Source organism: Protopterus annectens, chromosome 13.part0, assembly GCF_019279795.1.
Source record: "Protopterus annectens isolate FY-2018-M chromosome 13.part0, PAN1.0, whole genome shotgun sequence".
In the NCBI taxonomy this organism is placed as follows: domain Eukaryota; kingdom Metazoa; phylum Chordata; order Ceratodontiformes; family Protopteridae; genus Protopterus; species Protopterus annectens.
In genome coordinates this window covers 291,328,751-291,353,437 of record NC_056747.1, presented here as the reverse complement: position 1 = coordinate 291,353,437, position 24,687 = coordinate 291,328,751, and the positions used below count along the sequence as shown (strand labels likewise).

General features: G+C 37.8%; 1 protein-coding gene across 1 annotated transcript in view; it reads right to left on the bottom strand.

The window, feature by feature from the left end:
- Positions 1-992: 992 nt before the first annotated feature.
- Positions 993-24,687, bottom strand: part of GIPC3 (GIPC PDZ domain containing family member 3) — a 472,326-nt gene continuing 448,631 nt past the window's right edge. Inside the window, exon 6 of the mRNA XM_044053860.1 lies at positions 993-2,580. Within this exon, the coding sequence (XP_043909795.1) occupies positions 2,429-2,580 (152 nt within the window). The 3' untranslated portion in view covers positions 993-2,428. The remainder of the gene's footprint in view (positions 2,581-24,687) is intronic.

Here is a 24,687-nt window from a genome sequence, read left to right as displayed (position 1 = left end):
TTAAACATAAACCCGTTTTAGCCAACTAGAAATTCTCAAAACAAAAACATTTAAGAAAATAAAGAACCACAGACTACATTAAATAAGCCAGGGCATTTTTATTTAAATGCTAGTACATCTGACTGCACTAAATACATTGTTTTAAAAGCTTACACCATGACACACCTGGCATGTGCCTGACACCATTGATAAAAAGTTTAGTGACCCATGTAAAAAAACAATCAGTAGCTGTTGGTGGGAGTGGATTCATTACAGCATAAGGCTAGCAAACATGGACTCTACAACAGTAATCAGTTAACTAATCAGATAAGTCTAAAGATACCTTTGGTATCCTGAAGTCAGAATCAGTTTTTAGACAATGTTTAGAAAGGTATGCTAAACTACTACAAGGTCAAAATGTCACTCAGATCTAAAGACTTCTATGTGCACAGCAAATTATTTCTAGATCCCTGCACATATTAAATTATATAATAAATGAGCAAGACTCACTTGTGTCTCATCTGATTCCATTGACAATTCATTTCAATGTAGATTTCCATCTATTAAAGATTAATGCCCTAACTTCTGCAGAATAACACATTTCCATCTCTAACTCCTCCAATTAAACCACCGTCTCTGTAGTGTAATATAAAACAACTTACTGTATACATTTCTGCACCTACTACTTCCTCCTACAAAAATATAAGCATGCAGTATAAATTATGCATGTTTGCTAAACATGCAGCTAACATGTTTGATGCACGCATGTGGTGCTGTAAGTCTCCACCAGTTTATTTTGGCTCCCTATTGAAATGTCGGCAGTTGAAATGCTGAGTTCTGACATACTTAAAAAAAAAGACCAAGAATGCATGTGCTTCTCCTTTAAACTCCTTTTATGCAGGAGGCAAGCCCCCCCCCCCTTGCAGCCCCGATATGGGGAGAAAGTCTACACACACACACACACACACACACACACACACACACACACACACACACACACACACACACACACACACACACACACACATATATACCAACTCTAAGCTCATCATACCTCTGAGAAAAGGGAATATTCTGCAAAATGTTCATCTTAAACTGGGTATATTTAAGTCCGTTTTCTTTGGCCATTTAGTCTCTCTGTTTTGGGGCTTGCTGTAGTGTATGCTGACATTTCAAATGGTTACTGTTTATGCTATCATTTTTGTTTCTTCCAGTCCTTGAGACTCCTGTTTTCAGAGACAAATAAAAAAAAGAATCTGAAGCTATAGAGCCACCATTTTTTTGAGATAGTTTAGTATATTTCCTATTTTCTGAAACCATATTAAACTGGATGGATACTTTCATGTCACCCGCCTTGAAACTTGTTTATGTTCTTAGCATCTTATTTATGTGTATTTGGTAATTTCCTTGTTTTATTATTTCTTTATTAACTATACAAGTCAGATAAGGGATTATTAAACTATCTTCTGCCACAATGCAGTTCAAGTGGCAAATTCAATTCATATCACTGAAATTGTATATGTCGCTGTACAGAGTGGTACACAGTTCAATATATATGTGAATAGAAGTTACAAACTTAGACATGTCTCAATAATATACTCCATCCTTTTAAAAAGTAATACAATAATAACGAAACAAATCCACCTAAGAGAATGCAAGTAAATATATAAGTTAGACGTATATGTACAAACCACCTAAACTGTTATAATATTTATACCTTTAAATCAGTACCTATTTAAATAATTTAGAAACCATTTCATGACAGTCCTTTTTTAATAAAAAAGTTGGTTATCTAAATGTGAAGGACTTGTCAATATGTCCTAGGTTTGGTGATAATATGAAATGCAAAGTAAATCATATTTTATATTTCTAAAGTTTTCTTGTAATTAATCTGAAGCAGAACACAGTTTCAAACACAAATTGAAAGACCAGAGCCTGAATCTCTAGGATACCATTTGAAAGTTCTAAAAGCGTGAGGTTATCATATGACTCTGAGTGAGGAAACGTCGTTATGAAAATTAAAGTAAGAGTACTACAAACAAAGGTGCATTTCTGCTTTAAATTTACATGCAAGATATAGGTGTTGGCATGCTACTCATTTGGGAAAGGTGATGTATAACAGCTGAAATGTATAACAACGCTCCCTCCCCCACCCAAAGGGGAAAATCTGAAAGGTATTACATCAGTGGCCAAGTTTAGAATAATTGTCACCTTTACGCTTATTGCCTCCATAATTAAAAGCCTGTCTAGGCCTTGCTTACAAAATGTCATTCCTGCCTTTAGGTATTCGCTATACTTCTTTGCACTCGTCAGGTCAGCAACATATCTGAGTGATCGTTTTTTCTTTGAACGGCGGGTAGCACAAGGTAGGTAGTAATTTCTTTTGCCTACAGTCTGTCCAGGCAAAATATGGTATTGGTAGTAGTGGGATGAGGGAGGGCTGTGGTCTTCAGTGTTTCTCATTCCTTGCTTCCACGATGGCTTTCCAAACATCAAAGAGAAACTCATCTGGAAATTCAAACTCTCCAAGGATGCAGTCCAGAGCCTGTGCAAACTCATCAGCATTAGTCTTCTCTCTTCCTGTCTCCACCACCATGGAGGCTAAAATAAAGCAAAATAAAGGATAATTAAGTCTTGAACAAGGGATGTATACAGTTAGAGATTTTGAAGGCAATAAGATAAAATTAGTAGTAAAGATTACCCCCTCCTTAAATTATCAACTCATAATGTGACATCATGCAGAAACACAACACTGGCAAACACATTGTACTAACTTAAAATAGAATGGAACATCGAACCATGGAACCATGGATATGAAATAAAAAACATTCCCACTGGAACTGTAGTGCAAAGGTAGGGAAATAGTCCATGCTAGAATTATAAAAAGGGTCAGACCACCTGAATGCCAGTTAGAATGGAGTGGACTATTTTATGCAACTTGCTGTCTATCTCATGGTGGAAGACATGAAGTCGTCCACTGAACTCTTTGGTCTTTGATGAGAAGTGGGGGGACCTGTATTAGTGAATTTATCTGGAGAAATTCAAAGGAGACAACCAGTCAACCCTTGGCAACACTGCATTGTGAGCTACATGGGAAGAAAACATATTGAATAAGGAAGTCATGAGATGGTCACTTCTAACTATAGAATGAGTCAGAAGGCACTCTTAGAGCCTCCAAACTCAAACTGGTCTTAAATACACTTGTGCATTGGGAAACAGGAGGGATCTGTTCTTCTCACTCTCTGCTGGGACCTGATAATGTATAGGAAGGACAGGGGTAACTGGGGAATCGTCGATGCTAGATCTAGTCATTTTCTTCAGTGGGGATAGGAAATAGTGTATTTCATCCTCCAAAAGAAACAGAAATTAGAAATATGAAACAAAAAAAGTTACAAGAGATGGCATATAGCCACAAATTGGGTACATCTAGAGGAGGGATACTGATTACAAAAGCACCAACAAGGGCATAAATGAGGCCATTTCTTTCACCTGTCCTATCACTGGCACCAATATTGACAGTGAACAAAGATCTGCAGACAAAACAAAAATGAAATAAGAGAATGTGCACACACATACAGACACACAGCGGGGGTGACTGTTTACAACATTTGACAAAGGAAAATTAAAAAATGCCCTTTTTAGAAACCATCTCCCAATAGCAATTTAGCTGTCAAAACACAAGAGATGTTTGTCAAAAATCAGTTGCCGAGGACCCATTCTTGTGTATTTTTAGTACACCTTCACACCTTTACAGTATTTGCAACCAACTTATTTTATCTTAGTATATTTCTTCTTATGAAACATTCCTTTCAGGGGGAAAAAGCACATGTCAAAAATCACCTTGATTAATTGCATCCTGTCAAATTATCTTATTGTTTCAGACATGTTGGAGCCCCGGAGGGTGTACACCCAGCAGTAAAAGATTTGTGAAAGGAAAAATATGGTGAAAGTTAATGTAGCTAAGGTAACTAAGCTGGAATGTCAAAATAAATGTTACACATTCTGGATAAAGGAACCAGGGATAATACAGATGTGCCTTAATGGTACCAGCAGTGGTAAGGGAATCAGGGAGTGGAGGGCCAGGGATAATACAGATGTGCCTTAATGGTACCAGCAGTGGTAAGGGAATCAGGGAGTGGAGGGCCAGGGATAATACAGATGTGCCTTAATGGTACCAGCAGTGGTAAGGGAATCAGGGAGTGGAGGGCCAGGGATAATACAGATGTGCCTTAATGGTACCAGCAGTGGTAAGGGAATCAGGGAGTGGAGGACCAGGGATAATACAGATGTGCCTTAATGGTACCAGCAGTGGTAAGGGAATCAGGGAGTGGAGGACCAGGGATAATACAGATGTGCCTTAATGGCACCAAAATGGTATGGGGATCATGGAGTGGAGGGCCAGGGATAATACAGATGTGCCTTAATGGTACCAGCAGTGGTAAGGGAATCAGGGAGTGGAGGGCCAGGGATAATACAGATGTGCCTTAATGGTACCAGCAGTGGTAAGGGAATCAGGGAGTGGAGGACCAGGGATAATACAGATGTGCCTTAATGGTACCAGCAGTGGTAAGGGAATCAGGGAGTGGAGGACCAGGGATAATACAGATGTGCCTTAATGGTACCAGCAGTGGTAAGGGAATCAGGGAGTGGAGGACCAGGGATAATACAGATGTGCCTTAATGGTACCAGCAGTGGTAAGGGAATCAGGGAGTGGAGGGCCAGGGATAATACAGATGTGCCTTAATGGTACCAGCAGTGGTAAGGGAATCAGGGAGTGGAGGACCAGGGATAATACAGATGTGCCTTAATGGTACCAGCAATGGTATGGGGATCAGGGAGTGGAAGACCAGGGATAATACAGAGGTGTCTTAATGGTACCAGCAATGGTATGGGGATCAGGGAGTGGAGGACCAGGGCTAATACAGAGGTGTCTTAATGGTACCAGCAATGGTATGGGGATCAGGGAGTGGAGGACCAGGGCTAATACAGAGGTGTCTTAATGGTACCAGCAATGGTATGGGGATCAGGGAGTGGAAGACCAGGAATAATACAGATATGCCTTAATGGCACAAACAGCAGTATGGGGATCAGGGAGTGGAGGACCAGGGATAGTACAGATGTGCCTTAATAGCACCAACAATGGTATGGGGATCAAGGAGTGGAGGAACAGGGATAATACAGAGGTGTCTTAATGGTACCAGATATGGTATGGGGATCAGGGAGTGGAAGACCAGGAATAATACAGATATGCCTTAATGGCACAAACAGCAGTATGGGGATCAGGGAGTGGAGGACCAGGGATAGTACAGATGTGCCTTAATAGCACCAACAATGGTATGGGGATCAAGGAGTGGAGGAACAGGGATAGTACAGATGTGCCTTAAAGGCTCTAACAGGTGTATGGGGATAAGGGGATGGGGCTGAGTGGACACTGAAACCACCAGACATAATACAATTGTGCCTTAATGACACTAACAATAGAACAGGGATCAGGAGTGGCCAGAAACACTAACTGCCGGGCATACTACACATTTGCTATAATGTCACTTCAACTAGTGCAGAGATTGGGGTGGGGGAAAACACTAGCCACTAGGGAATACTGTAAACTCTTGTGCCATAATTGCATACAGACTAGTACAGGGATCAGGGGACACCTGACTGATAGGTACAGGAACTGTAGTGTGTGTGTGTGTGTGTGTGTGTGTGTGTGTGTGTGTGTGTGTGTGTGTGTGTGTGTGTGTGTGTGTGTGTGTGTGTGTGTGTGTGTGTGTGTGTCTGTGTTTATTTGAATGTGCAATTCTGGTATGGGAGAGTGGCTGGAGAGATGCCTATGACTACATGATGTGGCTGGAGCAGTTAACTACAACAACATGCAGATCTGCAATAACCTGCACCTCACAGTAGTAAGTGTGATTCATAATTAGCTGATAATGAGGTCTTGAGTGCAGAGCCTTTTTGTGTGAGACATACTGCTTGTGGTATACCCTTTAATGAATCCATGGGGTGGGTTATGCTAAGAAATTATTTTCAATACAAATTTACATCATATAGAATGAATATCTATCTCTCTAATTATATGTATCTGTCTATCTATATTTTATATATATATATATAGATAGATAGCTATATATGTGTGTGGTTGAGACCATAAGATCGAAGTTTTGAAACTTCAAACTGTTTAAATGGAGATTATCGTACCACTTGGAACAGTATATTTACCATTTTCCTCACTGTAGTGCGATCTCAGAGTTGGTATATTTAATTAGTGGGGGGGGGGGGTTGCTCCCCCGCAAAAAATGTACAAAAAAAATTTTTTGTTTTTATTTTTTTTTATTTACATTTCAAAGTTTAAAAACTTCAATCTTATGGTCTTGACCATAAAAATGCAAAGTTCTGAAACTTCAAAATTTAGAAGTAAACCCATATATATATATATATATATATATATATATATATATATATATATATATATATATATATATATATATAGTTCCACTTTATAATCTCAAAATACTGAAATCTCAAATTCCAGTATCCCAAGACCATAAAGTCGAACATTCCAAATCCCAAAACCCCAAAAACCGCGAAACATAAAATCACAAACATAAACACACCATACACCAAACAACACATACACCATCCAACCCGTACTACAACAAACCAAAAAACAAAACACACACACAAACACAAAAATGCCCCCCACACCCCCTACTTATATATACTAACTCCGAGATCGCACCAAACAGAAAAAGACAGCAAACTCACCACTACACACATTACAGTACCCTCACACACAAACATCACAAATATACGAACACTACCACTTTCAGCACTTAAACACTCATACTTTCACCTGCCTACCCTAACCCACACAAAAAAACTTCCAAACACACTCACATACACTCAAACACATACCTAAAATCCAACAAAATACCCACTTACCTTACATACCAGCTAAATCCATACACTACATGATACATCCTGCACATACTACATCCAGCGTCAAATACTGGAACACCATAACCACGAAGTCAGCATTTCCAGATTCGCGCTTATGGAATTTCGGGATTTTAAAAATTCCACTTTATGGTCTCAGGATACTGAAATTCAAGATTTCAGTATTTCGAGATTATAAACTGTAACTATATATATTTATTTATGTATATATATATATATATATATATATATATATATATATTTATTTATGTATATATATATATATGTATATATATACACACACACATATATATATATATATATGTATATATATATATACATATATATATATATATATATATATATATATATATATATATATACATATATACATATACACACACACACACACACACACACACACACACACACACACACACACACACACACACACACACACACACACACACCTAATTTGTTTTAGAACTTTAATATACAAACAATTAGAGAGCAAAAAATTGAATTAACATGATATACCTGTTCTGCACAACTAGAGGATTGTTGAGAAACTCAGATTTAAATAAAATGAATAAATGAAAAGACAGAAATCTTCTCGGCTGGTATATTTTTTCTGGTCTGCATCTCAAGGCAGCTCAAACTATACTAGAGTAATTTTAATTGAACAAAAATGAAAACTGGATAGATATTCAGGAGGTCAGGATGTTTATTCATAAAAGTAGAAGGCCAATCAAACACATCACTGACATTAAATTTAATGCAATATATATGTAAATCAAACACATCACCAATATCAAATTCAATAGAATATATAAATCATACATAATATTAAAACTAGCAATTCAGTTATGTCTGATTTCTGCATTACATAATTAGAATATAAATTTGATATAAAGGAAAAATATTGGAATTTTATTTCTAGATGATCAAAATAAATTTGCAAAAAATGGACAGGAACTTGACCCTCAGTCAGCAGCAGAAACAACTATTTCTCCCTTTTGGAACATTTACACTTAGAAACTATTACACAGAGCCTTCTTTAGCCCAGATAAGTTAAATTAAATAGCCATGATATCAGAATTACATTGCTGAAAATATGCATCCAAAGAAAAAGTAGATTAGAAACCCTTTGACTGTGAATTCTTGCAAGAATGCTTGCCAGAAATTCAATTCTTTGGACAAACCATTTGGTCTGACAACTTTTCACTGACTAAAAAGGTTGTACTGTACAATAATGCTATACCAACATGTATTAAGAAAAGGCAATATTCTGTATTATGGACTGTTTGAGCTATAACAAAGTCATCAGTCACAAAACGACAGTCACAGATCGCTGCCTCACTAAAAACTGTACTTGATAAAGAAAGAAATATAATTAAGTTGAGATCTACTAATAAGACTGTGTTTGTGTGTCTTTCGTCTTTTCCCAGTTAGGGGTCGCCACAGCAGAACTCCGGTCCGCTAATGATTGGCAGTTGATTTTTACGTGCCGAGTTGCCAGCCCTGACACACAACCTTCAACGAAGGTACGCCCATTCACACAGGTCTCCATGCAGAAGACACTCTAGCTGAGAATCGAACCGGACAGCTTCTTACTGTGAGGCAACAAGGCTACCGCAGCACCACCACTGCGGAAAGTATCTACTAATAAGACTATACATTTTAAATATTGGCTTAAAATTTCAGAACTACTGGAGAAATTCGTAAATGAATAAATTTTTTTTTGTTTTAACTTCTCATCTCATTTCTCTTTCATCTTACTTCTGATTGTTGTGCTATTTCCTTCTAATATCTTAAATACTGAAGATGTTGTTATAGTGTTCGATTAATATGAAGACAGCAGAAATGTCTAAAAATTTCAACCAATAAAGATGTTTCAAAAATAAAAAAGAGAACAGTAAAAGCCATGCTTCTGAATATGGTGTTGCTGTACCCATGCAAGCAAATAAAACACAAGTATAACTCTTGCAACATGAAACCAGCGCTGTGCTAGAAATAATTTTCACCAGAATTAAAAAAAAGACACCCCTTATCCACTCCCCTACCAGGGTCTCCATTCTCCTATTTAATATAATTAGTTATACAATAAAAGTCATTATGATTCCAAAATGTACATTATGATTTGATACACCAATCAGAGTGCCCATTGAAAATCGAGCATATCCCAACAGAAAGAAATCCATTCACTTAGTGGTCGGACACTCTATTAGGATATGCTATTAGGCTGTGCTATCTTCATATATTTTAATTGGGATAGAGCAAAATATGAAACAAAACATCTGTAAAACTCTGGAAGTTAAAAGGTAACTTTCTGGTAATACGACTGGTTTCAGTCTTTTAACCTTACCTCTTAAATGTCCAGATTTTAGCAGAATGCCCCGCACTATAATTATATGTTTGCCCTTTCCCTCAAGCTTCTTGTAATGCTGCTATTTTACGAAAAAAAAACATAATAATTATTAAAAAAAAGACACAGAGGCAAACTGAGATTGATATGGTATGGTCTCTTTCACAGAAGCACCCTAGCACTGTACTCATGTAGTGTGCAAGCGTGCGGCTGTACATACCGGACACATGCAGTACATCAGTAAAACATTAAGAAGGTGCAAGAACTCTAAAGTGCCATTATATAAAGGTATTATTTGAGAAAGGTAAGTAATTCCTTTTTTAAATAATGTCGTTGTAATAATAGCAATAACCCACACCTGGATAAGGGTACAGCAGGATTTATCCGTGGTTGCCTTTGTTTGATAACAAAAGTGAGTATATGATAACACAAGCATATGAATGAAACATAACTAATTTCATTGAGAGCTGATGACTAAATTCTAACCAGATGAGGCTTCTCAGTGAAAAATCACTGAAATGCACCATGATAGCCTATGACAAAGATTGCTCTTCATTTATCTGCTACACCTGAAGAAACCTGTGCTGGAGAAATACTGATATGGCAGTGAGGAAACATACAGAGTACAAAAGGGAAGGGAAGGCAACAAATATCAATTATCTGTAGCTAGTCTTGCTTTTTATAATGAGGAAGACCTTGGCTTTCCATAACCTGTCAATCTTCTGACTGGTCTAACTTGTAATTGTGCTTACAAAAATGAAGTGGTTTGGAGATATAGTCAGTAGTTCTAACTAAACAGCTGCTCAGAGTAAAGTATATATTATGTCCAGTAGCTGTTTATGAGATGCAATAGTCTATATAGTTATCCTCGGTTACGATTACAGAGTAAAGTATATATTATGTCCAGTCGCTGTTTATGAGATGCAATAGTCTATATAGTTATCCTCGGTTACGATTACAGAGTAAAGTATATATTATGTCCAGTCGCTGTTTATGAGATGCAATAGTCTATATAGTTATCCTCGGTTACGATTACAGAGTAAAGTATATATTATGTCCAGTCACTGTTTATGAGATGCAATAGTCTATATAGTTATCCTCGGTTACGATTACAGAGTAAAGTATATATTATGTCCAGTCGCTGTTTATGAGATGCAATAGTCTATATAGTTATCCTCGGTTATGATTACAGAGTAAAGTATATATTATGTCCAGTCGCTGTTTATGAGATGCAATAGTCTATATAGTTATCCTCGGTTACGATTACAGAGTAAAGTATATATTATGTCCAGTCGCTGTTTATGAGATGCAATAGTCTATATAGTTATCCTCGGTTACGATTACAGAGTAAAGTATATATTATGTCTAGTCGCTGTTTATGAGATGCAATAGTCTATATAGTTATCCTCAGTTACGATTACAGAGTAAAGTATATATTATGTCCAGTCGCTGTTTATTAGATGCAATAGTCTATATAGTTATCCTCAGTTACGATTATGAGATGCAATAGTCTATATAGTTATCCTCGATTACAATTACAGAGTAAAGTATATATTATGTCCAGTCGCTGTTTATGAGATGCAATAGTCTATATAGTTATCCTCGGTTACGATTACAGAGTAAAGTATATATTATGTCCAGTCGCTGTTTATGAGATGCAATAGTCTATATAGTTATCCTCGGTTACGATTACAGAGTAAAGTATATATTATGTCCAGTCGCTGTTTATGAGATGCAATAGTCTATATAGTTATCCTCGGTTACGATTACAGAGTAAAGTATATATTATGTCCAGTCGCTGTTTATTAGATGCAATAGTCTATATAGTTATCCTCGGTTATGATTACAGAGTAAAGTATATATTATGTCCAGTCACTGTTTATGAGATGCAATAGTCTATATAGTTATCCTCGGTTACAATTACAGAGTAAAGTATATATTATGTCCAGTCGCTGTTTATGAGATGCAATAGTCTATATAGTTATCCTCGGTTACGATTACAGAGTAAAGTATATATTATGTCCAGTCGCTGTTTATGAGATGCAATAGTCTATATAGTTATCCTCGGTTACGATTACAGAGTAAAGTATATATTATGTCCAGTCACTGTTTATGAGATGCAATAGTTTATATAGTTATCCTCGGTTACGATTATGAGATGCAATAGTCTATATAGTTATCCTCGGTTACAATTACAGAGTAAAGTATATATTATGTCCAGTCGCTGTTTATGAGATGCAATAGTCTATATAGTTATCCTCGGTTACGATTACAGAGTAAAGTATATATTATGTCCAGTCACTGTTTATGAGATGCAATAGTCTATATAGTTATCCTCGGTTACGATTACAGAGTAAAGTATATATTATGTCCAGTCGCTGTTTATGAGATGCAATAGTCTATATAGTTATCCTCGGTTACGATTACAGGGTAAAGTATATATCATGTCCAGTCACTGTTTATGAGATGCAATAGTCTATATAGTTATCCTCGGTTATGATTACAGAGTAAAGTATATATTATGTCCAGTCGCTGTTTATGAGATGCAATAGTCTATATAGTTATCCTCGGTTACGATTACAGAGTAAAGTATATATTATGTCCAGTCGCTGTTTATGAGATGCAATAGTCTATATAGTTATCCTCGGTTACGATTACAGAGTAAAGTATATATTATGTCCAGTCACTGTTTATGAGATGCAATAGTCTATATAGTTATCCTCGGTTACGATTACAGAGTAAAGTATATATTATGTCCAGTCGCTGTTTATGAGATGCAATAGTCTATATAGTTATCCTCGGTTACGATTACAGAGTAAAGTATATATTATGTCCAGTCACTGTTTATGAGATGCAATACTCTATATACTTATCCTCGGTTACGATTACAGAGTAAAGTATATATTATGTCCAGTCGCTGTTTATGAGATGTAATAGTCTATATAGTTATCCTCGGTTACGATTACAGAGTAAAGTATATATTATGTCCAGTCACTGTTTATGAGATGCAATAGTCTATATAGTTATCCTCGGTTACAATTACAGAGTAAAGTATATATTATGTCCAGTCGCTGTTTATGAGATGCAATAGTCTATATAGTTATCCTCGGTTACGATTACAGAGTAAAGTATATATTATGTCCAGTCGCTGTTTATGAGATGCAATAGTCTATATAGTTATCCTCGGTTACGATTACAGAGTAAAGTATATATTATGTCCAGTCACTGTTTATGAGATGCAATAGTCTATATACTTATCCTCGGTTATGATTACAGAGTACAGTATATATTATGTCCAGTCGCTGTTTATGAGATGCAATAGTCTATATAGTTATCCTCGGTTACGATTACAGAGTAAAGTATATATTATGTCCAGTCACTGTTTATGAGATGCAATAGTCTATATAGTTATCCTCGGTTACGATTACAGAGTAAAGTATATATTATGTCCAGTCACTGTTTATGAGATGCAATAGTCTATATAGTTATCCTCGGTTACGATTACAGAGTAAAGTATATATTATGTCCAGTCGCTGTTTATGAGATGCAATAGTCTATATTGTTATCCTCGGTTACAATTACAGAGTAAAGTATATATTATGTCCAGTCACTGTTTATGAGATGCAATAGTCTATATACTTATCCTCGGTTACGATTACAGAGTAAAGTATATATTATGTCCAGTCGCTGTTTATGAGATGCAATAGTCTATATAGTTATCCTCGGTTACAATTACAGAGTAAAGTATATATTATGTCCAGTCACTGTTTATGAGATGCAATAGTCTATATAATTATCCTCGGTTACGATTACAGAGTAAAGTATATATTATGTCCAGTTGCTGTTTATGAGATACAATAGTCTATATAGTTATCCTCGGTTACGATTACAGAGTAAAGTATATATTATGTCCAGTCGCTGTTTATGAGATGCAATACTCTATATAGTTATCCTCGGTTACGATTACAGAGTAAAGTATATATTATGTCCAGTCACTGTTTATGAGATGCAATAGTCTATATACTTATCCTCGGTTACGATTACAGAGTAAAGTATATATTATGTCCAGTCGCTGTTTATGAAATGCAATAGTCTATATAGTTATCCTCGGTTACGATTACAGAGTAAAGTATATATTATGTCCAGTCACTGTTTATGAGATGCAATAGTCTATATAGTTATCCTCGGTTACGATTACAGAGTAAAGTATATATTATGTCCAGTCGCTGTTTATGAGATGCAATAGTCTATATAGTTATCCTCGGTTACGATTGCAGAGTAAAGTATATATTATGTCCAGTCGCTGTTTATGAGATGCAATACTCTATATAGTTATCCTTGGTTACGATTATCAGTGCTCCCCCCATTTCCATTAGTAAAAGGGTCATAGGTTATTATTAGGCTATCTGTCCAACAGAAAACAATGCCCACATGGGAAAAGTGGAACAAAGCATCTACAAAACTAAACCAGATATTAAAAAGTTAAGTGCTTTTGTTCTTTATTATGCACATGAACTTCAGTAGGACAAATTAATCACTTACTTAACTTACTTAAATATATTCAGTGTTAAAATATATAAATCTCACCTGACATGATGAGCCCAGCAGACAATCACTTTCAACATTTAACACCATTACTTTAAATATTCATTCCATATTAAAAAGTTAATGCATTTTACATTAAAATGTTTTACATTTTAACAAACATTTGATATTAATAACAATAGTCAACCCTGGTGGTTTATCAGCTGCCAAAGAGATTAGGTTCATAGGTGGGTACTAGGCTATCTGCCCAAGGCATTTACAAGCCTAGCCAGAATGTGTTGGCTTTTGCCCCCCCCCCCTTAGATTAGTTCCCTGTGCCTCTGTCCAGCACAGCCACTGAAGTGATCCCCGGGGTAAACTTTCTGTTTCCCATCCACTCGTCAAGGTTTCTCTTGAACAGTGCTAGCGAGGAGCTCTGCCTAATGTAGACTGGAATCTTGTTCCAAAGCATGGGAAGTCTCTGGGACAGAAATCTATCCCTCCAGCACGTCCTATTTATTGTTGCTGTGATGTTTAGATCCCTAGAGCATGTGGCTCGAGGGAATAAGGTTTTCTTTAGGTGGAGCATGTCCATCAATTCTGGGTTGGACATGACTTTGTGTGTCAGGCAGAGATCACCTCTGAGCAGGCGGTATGCAACCGAGTACAGCTGGAGTTTCTTCAGTCGAGCTGCATAGGGCATCTGTTTGAGGCCAGTGATCCTCTTGATGAGGTATTCTGTGGTCATAAGTTCATAGGTTGGTACTAGGCTATCAGCCCTAGGGCCTATACAAGCCTAGCCATAACAATTCCTGGCTATTTCTTCCCACACTATTTACTTCCCTGGACCCCTGTCTAGCAGGACAACTGACATGTTCCCCAGGGTGAATTTCCTTTCTCCCATCCAATCGTCAAGGTTCCTTTTGAAGAGGGCCAAAGAGGCACTCTGTTTGACATGCATGGGCAGTCTATTCCAGAGTCTGGGGAGTCTCTGGGTCAGGAACCTATCCCTCCAGCATGTTTTGTTTATCGTGATGACAAGGTTTAGATCCCTGGAGCGTGTGGCTCTGAGGGATTGGGATTTCGTCAAGTGTAGCATGTCCAAAAGCTCTGGGTTTGGCATGGCCTTGTATGTTAAGCAGAAATCGCCTCTGAGTAGATGATATGCGACAGAGTATAGCTGGAGTTTTTTAAGGCGGTCAGCATAGGGCATCTGCTTTAGGCCTGTGATTCTTATAGTGAGGTATTTCTGCGGCCTTTCCAGTTGTTGCAGATGTCTTGAGAGTACATACCAAATGGGGCATTGTATTCTATAATGGGTCTAATGAGGGATGAGTACAATGGGACAATGACCTCCTTTTTTCTGGATGAAAAGCCCTTAGTGATGAGGTGTGCCACATAGAAGGATTTCCTGACTGTTGTGGCGTTGTGGTTATTGAAGGTGAGACCACTGTCCACCTGTGTCCCTAAGTCTCTTATCACACTTTCAGTGTTTAGTGTACTGCCACCTATGAGGTAATTCACAGGTACATGTTTTTTCCCAAAGGGGATAACTATACATTTCTTGGCATTGAGCATGAGCCCCACGGCTCTGGCACCAAACATCTGTTTCTGTAAGGCCCTTTTGTAGAGTATCCACATCATTTGGGGATTCAATAATGGCTCCCAGTTTGCAGTCATCTGTGAACTTTGTTAGCCAGAGTCCCTTAGTGTTGGTCTGTACTTCAGAGAAGTAGATACCAAACAAGAGCGGTCCCAGGACTGAACCCTAAGGTACTCCACTTGTCACTTGTCTGGAGCTGGATTTGGAGTGGGCTACTTTTACAGTGTGGGTTCTGTCAGTAAGCCAGTTGGCAACCCATTGGGTGACGTAGGGATTAATGCCCAGCTTAGTAAGTTTATCTATGATTCCAGAGTGGGGGATGGTGTCAAAGGCCTTGGCAAGGTCTAGATAGGCTGTGTGGACCACCTTACCCTTGTCCATGGCTCTGGAGACTGATTCGAAGAAGTCAATCAGGTTCAGGAGACAAGATCGGCCCTGCATGAACCCAAACTGTGTGGGGTCCAGTGTTTGACAGTTGTCAATGTCTTTGTTTATAAGTTCCATGATAATACACTCCATGGCCTTGCAGATAAGGCTCGTCAGACTGATGGGATGGTAGTTTCCAGGATCCAAGGTGGATTCCCCCCTTGTAGAGTGGGATAACTGTAGCTCTGCACCACTCAGTGGGCACAAAACCCTTTCCAGCTGTTGCAGGTGTTTTGTAAGGTACATCCCAAATGGGGCATTGTACTCTATGATGGATCTGATGAGTGATGAATAGAGGGGCACATTGACCTCTTTTGATCTGGATGCAAAATCTTTTGTGATTAGGTGGGTCACATAGAAGGATTTTCTAACCACTTTGGCAATGTGATTATCAAAGGAGAGATTACTATCTACTTGGGTCCCCAGATCCCTTATTAGGTTTCCCGTATTTAGGGGACTACCACCTATGTGGTAGTTTGTGGGTACTTTGTTATTTCCAAAGGGAATAACTATGCACTTTTTGGCATTTAGCTTGAGGCCATGATTTTGACACCAGGTATCCATCTCAGTGAGACCCTTTTGGAGGATGTCTGTATCAGCCGGTGAGTCAATTATAGCCCATAGTTTGCAGTCATCTGTGAACTTGGTCAGCCATAGTCCTCCTGTGCTTGTCTGTACCTCTGAGAAGTATATGCCAAACAGGAGGGGTCCTAGGACTGAGCCCTGGGGAACGCCACTTGTGACTTGTTTAGAGTCAGACCTAGCTCCACAACTCTCACCATGTGGGTTCTGTCCATGAGCCAATTGGCAACCCATCTTGAGACATAGGGGTTTATGTTCAGGCTGGTGAGCTTGTCTATAATACCAGAATGGGGAATGGTGTCGAAGGCCTTTGCGAGGTCTAGGTAGGCTGTGTCTGCCACCTTTCCCTCATCTATAGCCTTGGTAACAGTCTCAAAGAAGTCCATCAGGTTTAGAAGGCATGATTTGCCCTTAACAAAGCCGAACTGGGTAGGGTCCAGTGTTTGGAGGTTCCCATTGTCTCTGTTAATGAGTTCTATGATGATCTGCACCATAGCCTTGCAGACCAAGCAAGTCAGGCTTATAGGGCAATAGTGCCTGGGGTCTGTTGTGGCTCCACCTTTGTGGAGCGGAATAACCATTGCTGTGCAGCACTCTATGGGTACGTAGCCAGTGGAGAGGCTGAGTTTGAACAGTGTGTTTAGGTGAGGGGTTAGTTTGTCTTTGAGCTCGTGTAGGACACAGTCTGGGACACCATCCGGTCCCATTGATGCTTTGTTTTTGGCTTAGGAGAGGGCTATTTTAACCTGAATTTCTGTAATTTCAGGGACTCTACACTCTTATGGTATGGTTATGGACCCTTTTGGGTGTGAGAGGGGAGTGAAGTTTGCACTGAACCTGTCTGCTAGGATGTTGGCAATATTGGTTGGTTCAGTGTAATTTGTGCCATTCTGCACTAACTCAGAGCAGATCTGAGCATTCCCACTTAGATTCTTGACATAGCTAAAGAATGCCTTTTGGTTATCTTTGAAGTCCTTGGTAAGTTTTCTTTCAAAAGCTTGCCTTGGACAATTTTATGAGGTATTGTAGTTTCTTGCTGATACTGATCAGGGATGTCTTCCCTTCTTGTGATTTTGCTCTTTTCTGTACTAGTTTCCTCCTTCTATTGTATAGCTTGTTTATGGCAGGGGTCCACCAGACTGGTTTCCTTTTCTTAGAGGAGTGAGTCTTGGTTTGCTTGGGATAGCATGATCCATGCATTCTTGTAGGTGCCCGTAGAATGCATTAGTAAAGGATTTTGCAGCTTGGACAATGTTATCCTTTAGCCTGGGGGCTTTGAAACTTTCCACCTCCATCTTAAGTAATGTGCAGTTTGCTTTTGAAAAGTTTTTCACAGTGGTTTCCTTGTCTGGAGGGGTGGGGGCAGAATGTGGATATCCAAAGTGATTTGTTTATGGTCAGATCTAACCAGCGAGGGGTTGACCTCCAGTGTGGAACACCAGTCGCCCATGTTGGTGATGACCAGGTCCAATATGTTGTCACCTTTGATGGCAGTGTTGAGCAGTTGTTCCAGGGTGTTTGAGTCTATAAATTCTAGGAAATGTTGGGCAAGGGAGTTAGTACTTGAGTAGTTCTCCCAGTTAATGTTTGGGTAGTTGAAATCACCCAATATTAGGGTGTTTGGTAGGACCTTTATGTTACCCAGTGTTTCCAGAAATGTGGAATGGGGGTCCTGGGATATGGTGGGTGATCTGTAGCAAGCTACAATTTGAATTGCAGTTTTTCCCGTTGTTAGTTGCATGTGGATAATCTCTAAAGCATCATGCTGTGCCACTAACCTGGAGGTGTGGGTATCATTGATGAATATGGATACTCCCCCGCCTTTTCTATTTCGGTCCGGGTTCTGTGGCTGCAATGTATGGTATGCATTCTAGTCCAGTAGTGCTGGGGTGCTGTCTGTACTCTTAAACCAGGTTTCTGTTACTGCACATTTATCAATTTTCTCCATACTGAAGAGTGCCTCAAATGCATACATTTTGAGGTTTAGACTTCTGGCATTGAGTAGTATTACCCTCAGATTTTTGTTACTTGTGCTATTTACAGCGGTAGGTTTGTCTTCTGAGCCTTGCCTAAAAAAGGCACTATGGGAGTGGCAAGAGCCTTGGCCAGTACTTGAAAGCCTAAGGGTGACAGGTGCAAGCTGTCTCTAGCGAAGCAGCGAGGGTTGTCGAGCATGTCATCCCAGGCAGACAGACACTGGATCCCCTTTGAATGACACCAGAAACTTAGCCAGTTGTTAAAATTGATCATTTTTTCTTTATACCATGGTATCATTCTTGGTGAGGGCAGGATGCTACTCAGGGTCAGGGTCATACCAGCCTGGGCTACATGATCAGAGAGCTCTTCCATGTCTCTTTTCATGTAGTCCAGGGAGATACGGCTCAGGTCATTCACATCAACATGGACAATGACAGAGTCATATCTGTACTTGTTCTAGAGTGACTTGAGTGCTTGTGTTATGTCAGATCCTGGCACCTGACAGGCAGCCAACAGTAACCTTCAGACCTAGTGAGTGGGACGTCAGTGTGCCTGACTATAGAGTCACCTATTACTAGTATGTTGGGTATGTTATTTTGTCTTGAGGGCTGTGATTGCATGGTACACTGGTTTTGTGAAGTATGCATTCATGGTTTGTGTTGGGGGGTGAAGGTTGCTTGGATGCCTGCTTTGGAGGGCTCTGTTGCTTTTGCAGATTTTTATTTAGAGCCTCCGAGTATGTTTTCATGTATTTACGTGTGTTTTTTGCCGGTGCTGGTTTAATGGGTCTATGTGAGACTGGTGGTGTGATGCCAGTATTTCCCTTTCTCCTCTTGACTGTCTGGTCCTGTCTTGGTTTGAGAGAGCTTAGCCTCCAGTTTGGCTGTATAATTGTATCTCTCGCATGCATTAGTGTTTGGTGGTAGGAGGAGAGGGTTGTCTGTGTACATGAGGCAGTTGTAACATTGCCTCAAAATGCCCAGATTCACCAGTTGGACTGGAGAATACACCTGAAACTGCCCTTTGTACATGCCTGGATAGGTACAGTAAACAGCTTTACTGAATGGCTGGTAAGGTCGAATAGAGAGCCTTGTCATTCTGTAGTGCTCGGGTTTATAAGTGCTTGCTATGAGTTTTGAGCAAGTGCCGGGCTGAGAAAAGAATGGCTTGAGTGCTTAAGTTGAAAGTTTGTCTAGTTCCAAGGGAAAAATTGAAGAGGAGACATTGTGGAGCCAGGAATAGTTATACCCTAGCTAACCGGTGCTGCCCGGCTCGCAAAACCAGGCAAATGCAGTTTTTATAGCAGAGAAATGAAAGAGATAGAAATTAGCCCAAAATGGCCAATAAACTACTACTTTCTGGGCTGAAACCACTCCTCCAGGGACAGCTAGGCTGCTCAAAGCTCCACTCACTCACAGGTGATCAGAGAAACTTCCTTCTATCCAAGTAAGGTATGGGCAAACACAGAGATTTGTAACACAGCCCTGAATTCAGCACTATCCTGAAAACTGGACTATACTAGCTTAGAAAGGTGGGAAACAAGTATATATTTTTTTTCAGGAAATAAAGCAGATACAATCAAAAAAACATTTTAAATGCACATAAAAAGATGCTTATTGTTATATATCTCAGTTCAGAGTTGTAGTCAATGCCCCAGTAATAAAGTAGGAAGAAACACAAATACAGTAAAAGCAGATGAATAAAGTGCATTTTTTTATATATATATAAAACAATAGAAAACTAACAATCTGATTTAAGCAAGTCACCCAATTAACCAGAAAAAAACTCAAAACTGAGCCCTTGCCATCTCAGTAATTTACTTTCAAGTACATTATTCTACTGCTCAATAAAGACTGACTGACTGCATCAAGATAAAAATATGAATTTTTTTGAAATCTGGACAGACAGATGCATACTTAAAAAAGATGTTGACATAATCTTTATTTTTAATAGCTGCAATATCCTCATAAATTCTCTGTGAGATGATTCTAGTGGTTTTACAAGTTGCTAAACAATGCTTACAGATTTACAGTTGAAACAACTTTCTGAATTAATAATTTTATTTGAATGCTTCAATAAAACTCTGTTAACTGAATTAATATACCTTCAATTTTTTTACAATTAAAACACGGATATCTACCAAAAGAACCAGATAAAAATTGGTCAGAGAAGATTTGCTACCTTTCTAATAATGCCTTTAAATGCATGTCTCTTTTGTAAACAAATTTCAGGTTATACACAACAATATTAGCCAAATCATTGTTCTCTAAAATTATTTTCCAATTATTGGTTAAAATTGTTCTTATATCACTATAATCTGTACTAACAGGCACCAGAAAGGCTTGACATTTCCCATCCGGGTCCCCACAATCAAGATTTGAAACCAATTTGTCTTTTCTGTTAAAACCACTAACAAAAATGGGAGAAAATGTTGTGATTCTATTATTTTTTACTTCTTCCTTGATTTGGATGAGCTTATGCCTGGTATATCCCCTTTTGGCAAACATCTGAACCAAACTCTTAATCTCTTCACAAAACATGATGTCATCCCTTATTAACCTACTTAACCTAATCAGCTGTCCTCTAAATATGTTCCATTTCATAAAATGAGAATGCTCACTACTAAAATGCAGATAATTGTTAATAAATGTCTTTTTTCTGTGTATATTACTTATAAAATAAATTACTGATAGTGTCAAATGTAATATAAAAACAATTTTTGTCATGCAGCCTGATCTATTGTGCCCTAACCACTTTATTTTTTATTAGTTTTCCTTTTGCGGTTAGTTCCGGGGTTTTTTTGTTGTCAAATGAAATATTAACATCTAAAAAGTTGACACCATTAACTTTGTCACTAATAAATGAAATACACTCAATACTTATTTGATTTGTTCAAAAATATATCAAAGTCGTCGAGAATACCAGATCAGATGAAAAACAAATCAATAATATATTTCTCATAAAACTTTGCATACTTAAACAAACTAGATTAATAAGGACAGTTTTCTCCCACCAATATAAAAGTAAATTGGCAAATGCTGGGGCCATTTTGGCACCTATAGCTACTCCAGATGTTTATTGATATATATTATTATCAAACAGAAAGATATTATTAGATAACATTATATCTACCAAAAGCCATATAGTGTTAATTTTGATGTTACTAAAATGTGTAAAATGACTTAAATAGTTCTTCACATATTCATCACCTGTACTTTGATTAACAGAAATGTAAAATGAAATTAAGTCTATAGTAACCATAGAAGTCTTGGTCCTTTCAGATCTGCAATTTTTAACTTATCCAAAAATACCCATTACTTGATTTAATAATCCATCCAGATGTAAAGTAATGGTAACAGTTTTATCTTGTTGTGCAGACACAATTGGTCTGAATGGTGGTTTGGTTACATTTTTATGAATTTTGTGAATTCCAAATAATTTATCTAATTCTGGCTAACCTATTGTACCAAAACCCATACAGGTTAAAATCAATACATCTCTGATTTAAAATCTCTAATAAGGAATCATCAATGTTTTTTATAACTTCTTCTAACAAAATCCATACTTACTTTTCTATAACAAATACCATCTGACAAAAGTTCAGCCATGTATTCCTTGTATTGCAAACTATCCATCACAACCAAACAATTCCCCTTATCTGCTTTCATAAACCTGATGTTGTCAAGTTTATACAGTCCAGAAAGTGCAGAATGTTCATGCTTAGACAGGTTACAATTTCTGTTTTTAGGTTTGTTGTTTAATAACTGATGAAAATCTTTCTCACAAAAATCAGAAAACACACCTAAAATGGAAACTAAAGACAAATTAAATACACGTCTTTTCTTATATAACATCAATCCATAGTCGTTAGGTAAATCATTAAGAATGTATTGTAAATTCAATTTCCTACCAAACAATTTTAGATCTACAATTAAATTAAGAATATTTTCTCTTCTGACTGGTATAAAGGTAAAACTTTTTGTCAAAACGTCAAGCAATGGTTGAGAGAGGGGAACAGAACTGAGATTGAACACTTGCCATGCTTTGACTAACATTAGTGTCCCCTCCCTGTCTTTTGCCCTTCTGGGCTCCTATGTCCCTGGAAGTGTTCTTCATCTTCAAAGATGGAGACATCAAAGAAAAAGGAATACCAATGATATTAGTAGCGGGACAAACTTCAATGCCGTTTGGTCTATCTACTTGGGAAAATCTTGGACTGGACTTCCCAGATCCAGAAAATGTGTTAATTTGCAGTAGTGAAAACTCCTGACTAATGAGATGATTATCATGTGACACAGAGGATGTTTAAACAGGTGGACCTCTTCCTTTTTTTTATTAATAGGATACACATTATTAGTAGAATAAGCCGTAGCATTCGTTTCAAGTTTCTTCCATTTTTGGAAATAATGGTTGTCACATGCCTATGTGTTTTGGCCACAATACCATCATATACAGATCTTAGGTGGCTAAATATCTGGTTGCTATGAATATGTAAATCAAGTTCTTTGACTTGCTTCCACAAGACTTCAACTTTCTGGGAGTTATGACTCACCAGTAACTTAAATACTTCTACACCAGAATTACTATCTAATTCAACAAAGTTTTTATGAATCTGGTCATTTGTAGATATGCCATTGAGAAACTTAAAAAAAATCTAAGACCCAACAGAATCTGCTGTATTTCAATACAGTACTATAGATAAAAATTGTCATATTCCAAAGATTTAAGTTTCAGCATCTTGTTTTCAAGCTTTTTAATATGGGATGAATATGTAAAGTAATCTTGTTAAACAATGAAAGTGATTGTCTACTGGGTTCATCATGTCAGGTGAGACATGTCATTTAACACACAATGTATTTAAGGAAGTTATGTAAGTGATTAATTTGTTCTGATGAAGTTATTAAGTATAATAAAGAGAGAAAGCACTTAACGTTTTAATATATGGTGGTTTTGTTGCCTTTTCGGATACTTTTGAGCATTTTATCTATCCAAGACCCATTTAATTGTACTAAAGGATTGCCAGCATGTGTCAATACCCCAAGGGATTTTATGGTTACCGTATAGGCTTGTACACAACAAGCATTCACAGGTTGCCCTTGTCCATTAGGGAAATAGGTGCCAAACCAGGGATATATTTGCAATTTGCCATCCGCTGGTCCAAGTTTTGTTTGAATAGGGTTAGGGATGTGTTTTGTTCCACATTGATGGAAATCCTGTTCTACAGAAAAGGTAATCTTTGAGATTCATACCTGTCCCTCCAACATGTCCTGTTTATATCACAGACAAGGTTTAGGTCCTTAGACCTGTTTTTTCTAATGTTATTTATTTTGTGAATGTGCAAATCTATCAGTATGGGATCAGAGGATGTCTTGTAGGCTAGGCATTTATCACCATGCAGCAATCTGTACCAACAGAGTAGAGGGGTAGGGCTTTGAGACACACTTAATATATCTTTAAGCGTGGCCTGTTATACCAGGAAAACATAAGCATTGTGGAGAAGGGCATTATTCTCCCTCTTTCAGTGCCCACTATGATCCGGTTGTTATTATTCTTCAGAGCACTCTGGTAGAATCTGTGCAAATGCTGGATAAGTGAAGCAGAGATTTGGCATGCTCAGCTCTGACATGATTTCTGGCTCGAGCATTATTTTATTTGAAGGCATGATTTCTCACCTCTCTCAGTGTAGAGAGGTGCAGTAGTACGTCATCGAAAACATCTCCGTAAGCACTGCTGCTGCTCCAGCTATACTGCAACAAGCCCACTGGCCTTCACTTATTTTTCATTTTATTTGTAGTATATTAAGCCTCCAGTCACTAGGGGCAATAGTGAAACCAATCACTCAGAGTAACAAAGCTTTTCTATACGCTTCCATGAAGTGTCTACTTGCTTTCTAATAGGAAACCACTATAATCCTACCTAGTTTATTTACTCACTATGATAATATGTAGGTAATAGTATGTGAAAAATAATGTCTGATATGCAAGTGCAATGTCATTGTTTGATGAGTTATAAACATATTGGTCTTTATCAATGAGCCTAGGATATAACTGAGAATGGCCTCTGGACCACTCCACTCTTCCAGTTAACAACCAAAAATCAATCGATGAATAAAGGTCTGTCCCTACAAAAGGCAACAATGTCAAAAAAAAACAAAATAACAGTATGTTAGCACTGTTTTGTGAATGCAGTGTCCTATGAATATTTAGTATAGCCTTGCAAAAAATATGATCAGCTTTAGATGCTGACAGCAAAATTGCAATAAATTGTTAATTCTCTGGACTAGGCATACATGAGT